The sequence below is a fragment of the Alternaria conjuncta genome (genome assembly GCF_024043145.1).
Source record: "Alternaria conjuncta strain BMP 0040 chromosome Unknown scaffold_2, whole genome shotgun sequence".
Lineage (NCBI taxonomy): Eukaryota > Fungi > Ascomycota > Dothideomycetes > Pleosporales > Pleosporaceae > Alternaria > Alternaria conjuncta.
Genome location: NW_026250091.1, coordinates 888,417 through 901,907, shown reverse-complemented (window position 1 = coordinate 901,907; position 13,491 = coordinate 888,417). Strand labels below are relative to the sequence as shown.

The 13,491-nt window shown below is 51.6% G+C and overlaps 6 protein-coding genes across 6 annotated transcripts; 3 read left to right on the top strand and 3 right to left on the bottom strand.

Moving 5' to 3' along the window:
• Positions 1–1,223: 1,223 nt before the first annotated feature.
• J4E85_001410 (uncharacterized protein) lies at positions 1,224–2,579 on the bottom strand (the record flags this gene model as incomplete). Its single annotated transcript, XM_051465696.1, has 2 exons — positions 1,224–1,514; positions 1,566–2,579. The coding sequence occupies 2 exons, from the start codon at positions 2,577–2,579 to the stop codon at positions 1,224–1,226; spliced, it is 1,305 nt and encodes a 434-aa protein (XP_051330253.1).
• A 285-nt stretch (positions 2,580–2,864) lies between these two features.
• J4E85_001409 (uncharacterized protein) lies at positions 2,865–3,831 on the top strand (the record flags this gene model as incomplete). The annotated part of the gene is made up of 3 exons (XM_051465695.1): positions 2,865–3,007; positions 3,059–3,076; positions 3,123–3,831. 3 exons carry the CDS (start codon positions 2,865–2,867, stop codon positions 3,829–3,831), a joined length of 870 nt encoding a protein of 289 aa, XP_051330252.1.
• A 430-nt stretch (positions 3,832–4,261) lies between these two features.
• On the top strand, positions 4,262–5,677 carry J4E85_001408 (uncharacterized protein; the record flags this gene model as incomplete). Its single annotated transcript, XM_051465694.1, has 2 exons — positions 4,262–4,457; positions 4,509–5,677. The coding sequence occupies 2 exons, from the start codon at positions 4,262–4,264 to the stop codon at positions 5,675–5,677; spliced, it is 1,365 nt and encodes a 454-aa protein (XP_051330251.1).
• A 1,017-nt stretch (positions 5,678–6,694) lies between these two features.
• On the bottom strand, positions 6,695–11,114 carry J4E85_001407 (uncharacterized protein; the record flags this gene model as incomplete). Its single annotated transcript, XM_051465693.1, has 2 exons — positions 6,695–9,994; positions 10,773–11,114. The coding sequence occupies 2 exons, from the start codon at positions 11,112–11,114 to the stop codon at positions 6,695–6,697; spliced, it is 3,642 nt and encodes a 1,213-aa protein (XP_051330250.1).
• A 773-nt stretch (positions 11,115–11,887) lies between these two features.
• J4E85_001406 (uncharacterized protein) lies at positions 11,888–12,501 on the bottom strand (the record flags this gene model as incomplete). Its single annotated transcript, XM_051465692.1, has 4 exons — positions 11,888–11,939; positions 11,989–12,310; positions 12,362–12,386; positions 12,439–12,501. 4 exons carry the CDS (start codon positions 12,499–12,501, stop codon positions 11,888–11,890), a joined length of 462 nt encoding a protein of 153 aa, XP_051330249.1.
• A 188-nt stretch (positions 12,502–12,689) lies between these two features.
• J4E85_001405 (uncharacterized protein) lies at positions 12,690–13,289 on the top strand (the record flags this gene model as incomplete). The annotated part of the gene is made up of 2 exons (XM_051465691.1): positions 12,690–12,743; positions 12,789–13,289. The coding sequence occupies 2 exons, from the start codon at positions 12,690–12,692 to the stop codon at positions 13,287–13,289; spliced, it is 555 nt and encodes a 184-aa protein (XP_051330248.1).
• Positions 13,290–13,491: the final 202 nt, after the last annotated feature.

Sequence of the window (13,491 nt, the reverse complement as noted above, 5' to 3'; positions counted from 1 at the left end):
ACTTGTATGTGGGCAAAGAAAAGTGACTAGGCAGCAGTTTTCCTGCTCCTAAACAATAAGTGTACGACACATTACACTAAGTTTTTAAACAATGTATCAGATAGCCATGAACGTTAAGATAAAATTCCTATTCTTAGCGCATGTGTCTTTCGCTTAATATGTGTTAGTTTCCTTCTATTCTAAGTTATATAGAGTGATACTAGTTCTAGTTAGAACTATTATGTTTGCTCTATACATGTATCTGTCGTAGACACGATGGCTTCTTTCTTATTCTATCTTTTGTGACACTACTTTACCTACCAACCTCAATTATCCTAAAGACATACAGATATTATGCAAGAGACTGACAAGCTCTCGGCTTCACTCACAGAAGGCACGGCTTAGCTGCATTAAGTCGGAGTCGGTCTCTGCAACTTTGTTATCTCTCGCGCGTTAATCTTCCCTTCTAATAGAAGCTAATGTGAACACTAACATTTAAATTAACAGCACTAATTTTCACCCTGCTACTCTCCAGTGCCGAAGAACTTAGAAAAGGCGCAGGAGACCGACGACCGCTGCTTACTCCGGCAGCGATGAACCCAGCATGTCTCCGAAGCTCCGTCAACTCGCGCCCAACCCTGTCCCTGCCAGTGTTCGTTATGTGCTAGCCAACTCTACTCCACCAAGCCAAAATGTTTCAATTCAACCCGACAACACTGCTATTGCGTCTGATACAGGCCCATCGAGCAAGACTGCCGAGAGACTCTCCATTTTACGCAAGAGGTCCACATACAAACCCATGTCCAAAACTCGCAAAAGAAGAAATGTGGCAAAAGATGCCCCCACAACACGTGAGTCGTCGGATAGTCCAGTTTGGCAATTGGAACGGTGACAGCCGGAGCAGTGAAAGACATGGAACCACACAAAGCGATGGAGGAACTACTGAGCTAGTTTGACGAGCATCAGCTGGGTTGGCACCGACATAGCGGTTCGTATGGATTGGCTAGCATGCCCTACATTGAGAGGGGACTGCCAGTGACATGGGCATGTGTGAAAATTGCGAAGAGAAAACAGCAGATGAGGGACGGCGACCTCTAGGGAGGTGATTAGAAGCACGACTGGTATAGAGAGAATTCATCGGAAAACATGAAGTCTACGACCGGAGGGGAAGCTACACAGTGGATGGAGCCGAATATGGGTTGAGCTGATGTGTGTTTGCGTAAAGATGACGTGCAAAAATGGGGCTATGAAGGTTTTTTCTCTGGGGCAGCCTTTCTCCCTGGTTTCTTATGCTCAGTGTCGTAGATGATGACACCAAGAATACCAGCATTGACGAGGAAAAAGAGTATGCTCGAAGCCCAGAGTCCGGGAACAAAGGTCGAACAACCGTTGAACTCAAGTTGAAAGCCCTGCTGGAGCCAGGCAACTTGGCCCACAAGCCAGAGCAGAAGTGCTGTGATCCCAATAGGCGCTGAATGCAGGAGAGTCGAATCTGGAAGGTAGTATGGGAGAAACATCATGTACCAGAGGAAGTACTCGACAGAGTTAGTATTCATGCAAGACCGACAATCCATCGTATCGCTTACCTGGCTTGTGCAGACCTTGTTGAAGGTAACGAAGGCAAACGTCTGGGCTAACATCGTGTTCGGAAGATCCTTCTTCGCTAGCGCTAGTGGTATAAAGAAAGCACTGAGAAGCAGTTGCGGAAGGAATGCCAAACGCTCCAGTCCGGAAGATAATGTGGTCGGCTCCAAGTTCGTAGGCGTTGGGGACGATTTCAGGTAGAGGAGCGTATTGTAAGGCGAAAAGTTGTGGCGGTGGTCCGTACGAGTCAGATGGTAAAAGTAACTGTGCTCGAGGAATGGCCATCCGTAAACCTTGTACATAAGCAGGTTCAAGCTCGCAAACGCAAGGAGACTGTAGAGTGCGAAATATATTCTCATGGGATTGAGAAAGTTGCGCGTTCTCTCAAGCAAGGAAGTCGATGGTTGCTGTCGGATATCTGCCCTTGTTGCGACTTGCGTGTCATCGAGGAACCAGACAATAGAGGCTGCGTAGATGAACGGGTAGATTTTGAAGTGCACTGCGAACCCGAGCAAGAACCCAGTAAGTGCTCTTTGCTTTGCCAACACCGCCCAAAGCAATGCAGTCACGAATACTCCAAGCAGTCCCTCGGAGCTACCTCTTGTACTGATAGTGGCCACCATTGGATTCAGCAGCCAAATGCTGGCAAATTTGAGGGCTCGCTCATTGCTCATCTTCTTGTACTGTTTCAAAATACGAAACATCATCCAACCTGTAGCGACATCGCCGATGGCGAACAGGACCTTTCCGAAAGAAAACCAGAATTGCCCAGACCATACAGTAGGGTAGATGAGCCACGCCAGGAGGGGCGTATAACGATACGTGTCCCGTGCGTAAGGGGATTGGCCGCGCGAGATGTAGCGCGCAGCATCCGTGAAGACATAATAGTCAATGTCGGTGTATTTCATAGGTGAATTCGCATCCTGCCAGAGTCCATATAACAGGAAGACAACTCTTAGGACGATTGACGTTGTGAAGACCAGTGGTGGACTGCGAAAGAAAAAGAAAAGAGCCATGTTGTCTCCGGCATTACAAAAGCCAAGTTGACCAGACAAGACGCTGAAAAAAGCGAACCCGATGATAGGAGGATCGGAACTGATTTCGCTGGGTGGTGTGTTGATGAAACCCTACAGGATGGACTCTCCAGGAGTGAGAGCAGCCGAAAGCGCCTTAGTCCGTAAACGCGATAGCGTCCACGTGAGGACGTGCACTAGCGGACAATCCCAGCGTTTGCCTGACGTTGAGTATAAGCTCACCATCCACGCAGATTCATGGGCCTCAAACGACCGAGAGACGCAGCAATGGCGGACGAGAAGCCAGAGCAATCTCCATCGCCCTTTGTGTCGATGTTTGAAGGCTTCCGCGCAGAGCTGGATGAACACCATGATCGACGAGAGAGAATCATCAAGGCGTCGCGTGACATCACCGCGTCGAGCAAGAAGATGTACTAGGCAATGTTCGAGGTTCTTGTGGCCGATTGCTAACAACTGTGCAGCATCTTCACTCTCCAGAGGTAGGTCTTCATGATGGCCTTACCAAACACACACTGACCTGACAAGGGTCCGCGCTGTTGGCCAAGCAGTACCACCATGGGTCACCAAGAAGAATGCGGAATACTGGGAGACGATTGAAGATCGCTACAAGAACATCGCCGCCGACCTTCAAGGCCTGAATGCTTACCGCTACTCGCACAACATCACGGGCGGCAATCAAGAGTTCATGGAAGCGCTTAGCTTCCAGCATTACCTTGAAACACAATCACTGATCTCGTACAATGAAGCCAAGGCCCGTATCGCTGCTATGAGCGGCGAAGCTGGACCTATCTCCTTTACGCCAGAAGACTACATTCTCGGTGTCTGCGATATGACTGGCGAGCTGATGCGCTTCTCTGTCACGAGCATGGCGACAAACGGCAAACTTCCGTCTGGCAAGCAAGCAGAGGCGAACAAAAGGCTGAAGCAAGGCAATGGCCAAGACGATGCTGGCGACAAGATGGACATCGACGAGGAAGCATCAGTTGCGAATGAAAGCCAGAAGCCGCGGACTGTCTTGGATGACCTGAGGGCGATCCGGCTGCAGCTCGAGATGTTCGACGCACCGGGAGGGTCCAAGTTTGCAGCAGAGTTGGAGACGAAGAAGATGCCCGTGATGCGCGAGTGCGTGGACAAGGTAGAGAAGGGTCTCTATGGTTTGACTGTGCGTGGAAACGAGCGTCCCAAGGGCTGGATGCCAGATATGAGCAGTGCCAGGGAGGTAGAAAGTTACTGAGCCAGACTACCAAGGCGAATGAAATGCAAGATATCATTCCTGTGCAGTTGTTCCGGTGTGGCTGGGTGGGTGGCGCGGCGCACCCCACTTGGCGTGGGCATCATGGTGCGGTGATGCAGGCCCGAACTTCACACGCCCGTGTCGGTGACAGTGACACCAACGACTATGGTCCTCTGCACCATGCCCAAGACTGATGACCTCGCTCCCGCGCTTCGACTGGCCAGCGCAAATCTAATGCGCACACCCTGAAATCCTGCGTCGACACCCATGGCACGTACTGGCGCCCAACAACAAACCCGCACTTAGCCCTGCTCCAGCCGGAACCGTGGTTCACCAACCAAGCTGCCTACTACTCCCATCCGCGCACCGCCATAGCCGATCGCTACTACACCCTCACTACCCGCGGCTGCGAGGCACATCGGCGATAATCATGCGTCGCAGTACCTGCCCCTCGCGGCCTGGCAAGCCCGAGGCCGCCACGCGCGCACCCGAGCCACCGAAGCGCAAGGTATTCAACTGCATCGTCGACGATACCGCTCTGATCGCCGGCGTCAAGAAGAGCACCCGCGATGGCATCCGCAAGTGGATCGCCCAGGACGCTATACGTCTTTATGTCCCGCTGCACAGTAGGCCATAGCATCGCAGCTTCCCTGTCCCCTTGACTAACGCACAACAAGCCCTTACCCAGCTCCACCGCCTCAAGAACGGCACTGAGCGCATCCACGCCGACGCCCGCGAAGCCGTCAAGTGGCTCGACGAAGTCACGTCCAATGAAGCCGCGAGCCGTGTCCAGCTCGAAGGCGTCGACGAAGCCTACACGACGTGGGGAGAGGTGGAGCACTTCCTGCTACCCGACACATTGCTCTCCATGGAGGATAGCGAGTCGGACGAGGACGACTACCACGAGGATCTCGAAAGCTCCTTCAACGCCCTCGACATGTCCGATGGCACATCCATCAGCTCTACGCACAGCTTCGAGAACGTGTCCAAGACTCCCGAGTCGCCTGGTTCGCGTTCGAGCACGGCGTCCGGGCCAGTCGACGCCACCCCACACACAGACAAGGCAGCCACGCTACTCAGAGCGTCCCCCGACCGTACCGCACGCAGCAGTACCGATATGGCTCGCGCTGACAAGACGACCAAAGGCTCCGTGCCTGTCTATCTCCAGCCCCTCTTCAATCACATCATGTGGCGCATCAACAAGGAGGGCAATCCAGATGCGGCCCTGGAGTCCTTCATCCTCCTCACCAATGATTCTGCCAAGCAGGCCATCGCTCAGAAGTTCGGCATCCGTGCTAAACGCCTTGAGCAGCTCCGAGATGCTGTTGCTCGTGAAGACCGCGAATACAAGAACCATCTGACCATCCACAAGCTAGAGGTCGAAGCGACCGCTGCTAAGAGCGCCTCTCCAATCGCACCCAAAGCCGCAGAGCGACCCAAGTCCAGCCCCATCCACACGAACGTAAACGAGACTAAGCCCGAAGACATCTCCGATGACGAGGACGAGGTACTTTTCAAGCGCGCCCCTCGAGGCCCTGCCGCCACTACCGGCAACCAACACGTCTTCGACCCCAACGATTTTGCTCGCACAAACCAGCAACAGTCCCTTCGCGGTGGACGTGGAGCTCATGCGGCGCCCCGCGGTCGCGGTGGACCAGCCTTCCGGGGCCGTGGTAACTTTGCATCGCGCGGCGCATACGTTCCTCCAGGCCCAGTCTTCCGAGCTCCACCAGCTCCTCGACATGATCCGAATGCGCCTCTCGATCCAGACTCTTTCTCTCGCCCTGCCCCCAAAGTGGGCCCCGTTCGCGGCGGTGGACGGCGAAAGCTATGGGAGCCCAACTAGCAAACCGAAAGATGAGCGTCAGTAGCAACGCAGTAGTCGAAATTCACAACGCCGCCATCGAACGAAACGTTGAACGCGATCAAGACATGAGCCATCAGCACACAAGGGGCTTTGAGCAGGATAGGACAGGTACTGGACAGTACGGTGACCTCGCGGCCCCTTAGTCTACATCACATCATGTCAACGCTGAGCGAAAAATGATCGCAGGTCTTAGCAACTGGTCCAACGGAGCATCATGTCCCACATCCTTCCACTCACAGTCAACCCAGAGCTGTCGCTACATCTAACGACTTGACCGGGGTCGACTACACTTTTCAAGAGCATACCTTGTTATTGGGTTTGTTCTCTACGAGCACTCTCTCCTTGTGTGGTTTTGCGCTCATTCTTGCTTTACAACAAAATTGCACAATTGCCTCGTTCGCTACATGGTCATGGTACTTCTGCCGCCCATTTACGGCTAAGAATGTTACCATCCACTTCGAACGAGGTTCTAATATTTGCTTTACCGCCTTCTTGTACGCTTGTCTGTGAGACTGAACGATAGTCTGCCGTAGGAAGCGCGTGCGGTATAAGGGAAGAAACGCCATAGCTATGATCAACTAGGAATAAATGTTTTGTTCTTGGAGGTTTCCACTCGCATGATAGGCTTGATGTCTCTTCGTGAAGTATCGTCAGATTAACTATATAGACACGAAAGAAAGGGCCACACGCCTCGTTCTCTCCTGCAGTACCATATTAATGCGCAAGAGAACGTGCATACCTAGGTGCCACGGGCGGCTACGTTATTATCCAGTTTGCTGCCTGCTCTAAACCTGATGTATTACAGTCTGTCAAGTAGCAGCATAATTAGTATTTATGTAACGGTTCAGTTTCGTGCTTGCACAAAGGAACATGAACACATCAGTATCGAGAGAGCAGCATGTATTTGAAATTATACAAAGAAGAGATAGACACAAAACTCTCTCAGAAACAAGACAAATGGCTATTTTCGCCATTCAAACCCCTACTTCAATCAATTTACTCCCTCACACCCCTTAGCAACCTTCCAAAAGCACTTTGCCTTTTCCTCTTCAGTTCGTTGAAGCTACCCTGTTCAACCACCCTTCCTTGATCCAACACAACAATGTGCTCAGCAATAGCCATCATCTCCCGCGCATGCGTAATGATGATGACTGTCATCCGTTTCTTCGGTCTGTTGCCCATATTACTACCACTGCCCACAGTCATCCGCTGCTGCAGGGGATATCCAACTTTGTAATCCCAATTCCCCTCTATCTCATCCCAAAACCAACCTGAACGGTTCCAGGGTGATGTGGGTGGGGATATAGTGGATCCAGTGTCTTCGATGCCGTGAACGAGACTGAGGATGGTGTCGCGGATGGTCTGAGCGGAAGTTACGTCTAGCGCGCTCGTTGCTTCGTCGAGGATGAGCACATCGGGGTTTCTAACGAGGGCGCGTGCGATTGAGACGCGTTGGGCTTGGCCTCCGGATAGACATGTGCCGCCTTCGCCGATAAGCGTGTTGTAGCCTTGGGGCAGGCTGTCGATGAACTCAGCTATGCCAGCTGCAGAGGCGGCTGCGCGGATGCTTTTGATGCTTGTTTCGGGAAGTAAACGGGATAGGCCGTAGGCGATGTTTTCTGCGACAGTGCCGGGAAAGAGGACGGGCGTTTGTGATACTATGGACATCCGGGAACGGAGGATGGTAGTATGCAAGGTCTTGATATCGTAATTCGAGACGGTCATATCGCTTGACGGGTTGGAGGATGCGAGTGGGTTGTTGCCTACTTGGTAAAGTTTGAGGAGGAGAGAGGCAATTGTAGATTTGCCTGCCCCCGAGGATCCGACGATAGCGGTGCAGCTCCCTTGTGGAATTTGAAACGACACGTCATGCAGTACTCGGGTCTCAGGTCGGGCTGGATAACTGAAGGTGACTTTGTTCAGCGAGATGTCACCTGCAGACTGTATCTGAATTTCGCCGGTGAGCTCGTGTGAATCCTTTGGTAGTCGTGCGAGACGTAGTAATCGTGACCCAGCATCCCTTGCCATGTTGACCTGAGTGACGTAGTTCGCCATATAGCTAACTTGATTGACACTGAGCATGAGAACCAAGAAGCATTCCAACACTTCATTGACAGTGTACTCATTTTTCGACATGAGATAACCTCCATACCAGTATAGCAGGATAGTTACGAAGATGACTCCAGTGAATGAAAGTCCGTGGATGGATGCACAGTATATTGCGCGCTTGATGCCGACATTCACGGCTTCGGTGGTTGCGTTGGTATACCTTTCCTTGAAGTAATCTTCCAAAACTAGGCATCGAACAGTCTTGATATTGACGAACGCGTCGTGGAGCACTTGACCAACCTTGTCAGCGGCCTCATTCTCCAATCTTTCCCAGCGGCTGCTGATAACGTTGTAGCACTTCGTGATTACGAAGAGAACAGGACCGGTTGCGAGAGCAGCCAGGGCCAACTCCCATGCTATGACCATGCTCCAAAAGATAGAAATACAAACCATAAGATTCATAGTGAGAAAGACACAAGCAAACCGGCCTGGAAGATTTCGAGCCTCTTCAGCAAAATGATCCAACGTCTCGGCAAGCCGCGACACGCTGTTTTCTTCCTTGTCGAAGAACTTCCGTGGTTGCATGAGGATGCGCCGCATGGCTTCCTTCTTCAGCGAAAGAGTCCACGCCTGCGCTACTGTATCTGAGAGGAAGAACATGAGGTAGCACGATAAACCATCGAGAGCGGCAATACCAAGAATGACGAGGGCATATTTTTGGGACATTTCCTTCCTAGCGCCAGACACGTAAAAGGTAGTCAAAAGCTGGGCGAAAACCCATGCAAATACTGGTGTGCATGCAGCATGAATCGTTGCGCTGAAGGATGCCGCTAAAATGAGGAGACGCGGACCCCAGCCTATAGCGGGCCACACAGACATGACTATCTCTTTCATGGGAAGAGAGGCGGCCGGGAAATCCTTGTCTTCACTAGGGTTCTTTTTGCGGAAGCGTTTGATTCTCTGAAGAAGCTTATCGTTTCTCGAAGATTTCTTCGGTGCGTCCGAAAGAACTGGGACAGACTCGTTGGTCGCAAAGGGTCGCGAGTACGGACCGATCGGCGAGACCGGTCGCGTAGATAGTTTGGGGTCTGAACGTGAGCTATGTTCTTTTGAAAACGACAGAGAGCGTCTGTGGAGATTCGACCTTGAAACAGGTCTCGAGCCATGGTCTTTCGATAAGATCCTTTTCTTGACAGGAGACGGCATAGACGGGAGATGTCTCGATGCCACAGAATCTGGAGATGCTTGATTCGTCTCAATGGGCTCCATCTTACCGCCTCTATCAGCCGTCTGTTCATGGATGGATAGCCTTGGGCCTGGGCCTACATCGACCGGTACAGTACAGTCCCAAGACGCGCGGGTATTCTCGGAATAAGTCTCCAGCACTGACTGTCCAAAGTGAACAGCAGATAGCGGACGTGTCATAGAAATGATCCGGGCTGTCCGTGACTCCTCGTGTAACACATTGCCGTCACCAGCTTCAGGCCCCCAATAGGAGTCGTCCTCATGATCATCAGACTCATCGTCTGTGTCAGCCTCGGTGTGCGTATCAAGAAAAGACTTGAAAGATCCATTTTGTGACTCGAGCTCTTTTCGACACCCCTGTTGTACTACCCGGGCGTTGTCCAGCAAGTACAGGAAGTCGTTGGGTCGGATCTGCGAGATGTCATGGGTAATGATAATCGTTGTCTTCCCTTTCCGCCAGCTTCGTATAGCGTCAAGCATCTCGGCTCGTGTAACGTAATCAAGAGAACTGGTTGATTCGTCCAGGATCAGCACCGGCGAGTTCCGAATCCTAGCTCGAGCTAGAGCCATTCTTTGTCTCTGCCCTCCACTCAATGAGCCGCCCTTCATGCCGAGTTCAGTATCCAGTCCATTGGGAAGGCTCTCCATAACAGGTTCTAGCATAGCAAACTTGACTGCATTGCGGATATCTTGCATATCCACTGCATCACCTAGCTGACCAAGAGCGAGATTGTGGCGGATAGTATCATTGAACAGTACGCTGTGCTGCTCAACAAGCGTGACATTCTGTCGTAACCATTTGACATCCAAATCTTCGAGTGGAACGTCATCCAGGAAGATCTGTCCTAAAGAAGGCCGATAGAAGCGGACGAGAAGTTGTCCTAGTGTGCTCTTTCCGGAACCGCTTTTGCCGACGACAAAGGTCGTCTCTCCAGCCCGGATCAGAAGCGAAGCATCTCGAATGGCAGTCTCGTCTGCGCGTGAAGGATATGAGAATGTGACCTGGTAAATAGTTAGTAAGGAGCATTGACGCGGCGTGAGAAGCATTACCTTTCGAAATTCGAGCTGGCCCGTACATCTCTCAGGCCGCAGTTTGCCTTGCGATTCGAATTGCTGATCGCTCGTTGAAATCAGCTTCATAAGCACACTTAATCTTGCACCGGCCATCTTTCCTTGCTGCAATACAATCAGCTGAGGCATTATCTGGGTCATCCCAGACATTGCCATAAGTGCTGCCCAGAACGTCGTGAGGACCTGTTTTGGGTCACTTTCCCCGGTCTCGACGAGGTGACTACCATACCAGAACCCTTGAACAAAAACGCTGATCGTAAAAAATTGCATAATGCCGATCTGCATAGAGCGGAAATTGGCCACGCTTCTGTATAAGCTCGCTGCAATGGTGACGATGCTGGTAAAGACGTGGAGTTCGTATCTTTCCCCGTTGAAGCATTTAACCGTCTCAATACTTGTTACTGCAGTCGTAATATATTTCAGTGCCGACTTCAAGTTCTCGGAATGCTCGTGTGCTCGTAGTGACAACCGCTTTGCCACTGAGGATTGAACCAAGTATAGAACTGGTATTGTACACAAGACGACCAATGTTAGATTCCACGAATAGTAGAAAGCGACCCCCAAGGATGCGACACCTTGCACGAGCGACTGGACAGCTTCGCCAAAAGGAGATGATACTGCAAGCTGCAAGTCGCGCACGTGCCTGTTCTTCGTTAGCGAACGTATTCCTACGGCGATTCCGACATTAGAGTGGCACCTACATCTGTACTGTCGGCAGAAATGCGGCGATTCCATCCTCCCGCGTATCGAACCAAGCCATATCCTTTTTGATAAGAGCATCGAAGATTCTGTTGCGAGCACTCCTCGCCTGGAGCTCTCCGAACATGAGAAAGAAGAGATAGTAGAAACTATTGGCAATCCAGTTGAGTGTTGCGAGAGCGGTAAGAATTACGCAGAACCTGGCCATGTTGCTCATGAGTTGGCTGCTGCTTATCGATCCTTCGCCATAGCTTGTGTATTGACCAAATACGAGACCGTAGAGGATTGCGAAAGCGGGCATGGACAGCGCAGCGACGGACGCCATCGCAATACCGCCAAGCAGTGCGGGCATATGCTGTTTTGTGGCGAAAGTGAACAACGTCCTCCATCCCACATTCGTTATATAATCCTGCTCCTCATCATTCAGAGATGGCGGCTTTTTGGAACGGGCGGTCGCATTTGGATTAATCGTCGTCGCCATCTTGGCCACTCGACGGCAGCGACTGCGAAAAGAGAGTGTAAGGTGGTGGAATCGACAAAAAGTAAGAGCGACCCGAAGGCGAGATGAAGTGAGAACAGAGAATAGGGAATTACCACATATGGACTAGTCGGTGGCGGCCATGTGGTCGTAGCCCTGGAAAGATGGTTTCCGCGCACCTGCTTTCGTCGCTTACTTTGTCTTTCCTTAACATTGTTCTCCAGCCACCAATCGCCGCCTTCACGGAAAGCCCAAAAATTGCATCCGCTCATGCGATCACTTTAGAACGAGATGAAACAGTGGCTTCCTCCGCGCAGGTCATCAGCGGATGGTGAGCTGAGAGCGACACACCTGATTCAGCGCTTTGTTGGTCTTGTAGTTGACATGCACAGTATAGGCCGGCGACTGACGAAGATTATACGTTCATCAATACGTCAATTATCAAGCCAATATGGTACTCCACCGATGATCCAGTGGCTTGCATGACAGATATTCATAGACGGTCATAGCTGGGCGGCCGACAAAGAACGTGAGCTCGTAAGCGACGAATAAGTGACGGGCCGGATGTCGACAATGCAGCCGCGTATTGGCGTCCCTTGCGAACAATAACTTGGAATTTAGAATTTCCAGGATCATCCTGCGGTGAACTACTTGCCCTGCGCCTTCTCGTATATCCAGTCATTCAGGCCTTCTCGGTTACTGCGCATGTCAGCATCGGGCGCGCCGCTAGATCCAGGGCATAGCTTACCGTGCGATTTCGATAGCGTAGAACTGCATCCGAACAGCGAATATTGTGCCTTCCTGGCTGTATTCCATCTTGGGACTTGCGCGCAGCATTGTGCCGAAATTGTAATCCTCGACCTTCTTCTCGTACTCACTGATGAACTTGCGCCATCGCTCCTTCCCCTCCTTGCTCTTCATCTCATCCTCGTTTAGTGTGGCTGATGCGTCGAACTCGGGGAATTCCGTCTTGAGGTGTTCGTAGATTTCGTCGTCGATCTTGGTGAGTCGCAGCTTGGAGCCGGGTACTTTCTCGAGGATCTTCCAGTATGTTTCCATGTGCTGCACAACTGTGTGATACTGTCAGCATGGTCGCGACCGGCAGGTCTCGTGATCTGTACCTTTGACCGCGAACTGCTTCTCGATCTGTAGACGCGGTTAGCGATGACTGTCGACGCGCTGGCTTTGGGGTACCTGCATCCTCAAAGTTCTCAGTCTCCTCTGGATTGATGCTCGTGCCTAGTGGGCCTGCGAGAGACATGTTGGCGATTTTGCTATGGAAATATTATCTATGAGCAGGTTGAATTGAGAGTGTAGAGAGTGATGTGGGTGCTTGTAGCAGCAATCAGCGCGGTGAAGGCCGACAAAAAATCGCGGAAACGCACTCCGTCATTGCCCCGCCACGCCCGCCACACTTCGCGGGGCGGACTCAACCCCAATTTTCCCATCATGAACACCAACCTCACATATGATTCTGGCGAGCCAATGTTGCCAACTCTACACGTGAGTCTGCGTTGCATCGAGCCAGACAGCAGCTAATCACCGCAGCATGAATGCATTCGCGTACCAGTGACAGCACTGGCCTCTTGCGGCGCTCTGCTGATCGCTGCAGAAGGCCCCTTTTTACGCTTCCACCATGCCAGCAACTCGCGGTACATCTCTTCGGAGCGCGTCTTCAAAGCTCAATCAATCCATGGAATACGCGTCTTTTCGGAAGAGCATGCGCACGTTATCAAACTGGTCATCTGGGGTGGAAGACTGATCCGCGCCCTTGAGATTGACTTTGCAGATCAAGTTGGCCAACAAGGCCTGAGCCTATGTTTCTCCAACGTCGCGAAAGCTTCAGATTGGATTCTTGATCTCGCTCCTCGTCCCAAAGGCCTGGATGACGATGCTCAGTACCGCAAAGGATCCTGCATTGCTGTCACTGCTCATAACGCACTGCTGCACGTTGAGATGGAACAAAGGACATCGGACGACTTCCACATAACCAAGTGCGCATACCACACATTGATCTGCTGGAGTATCATTTCCTTGCTGACATTTTGATTTCAGTTACATCGATGTAGCTGTATCTGATCTAACTTCAAGTTCTCGATCTATCCTCTACTCCGCTCACCTGTTCTGGGAGAATCTAAACCAGGTCCTCGTTGCTGCTGGTACAGCGTTCGGTGAAATTATATACTGGTCATGGTGCGACAATGGCGGCGGTGGATCCGCCTCCCGTATCCATCGCGTATTTTTGGGTCAC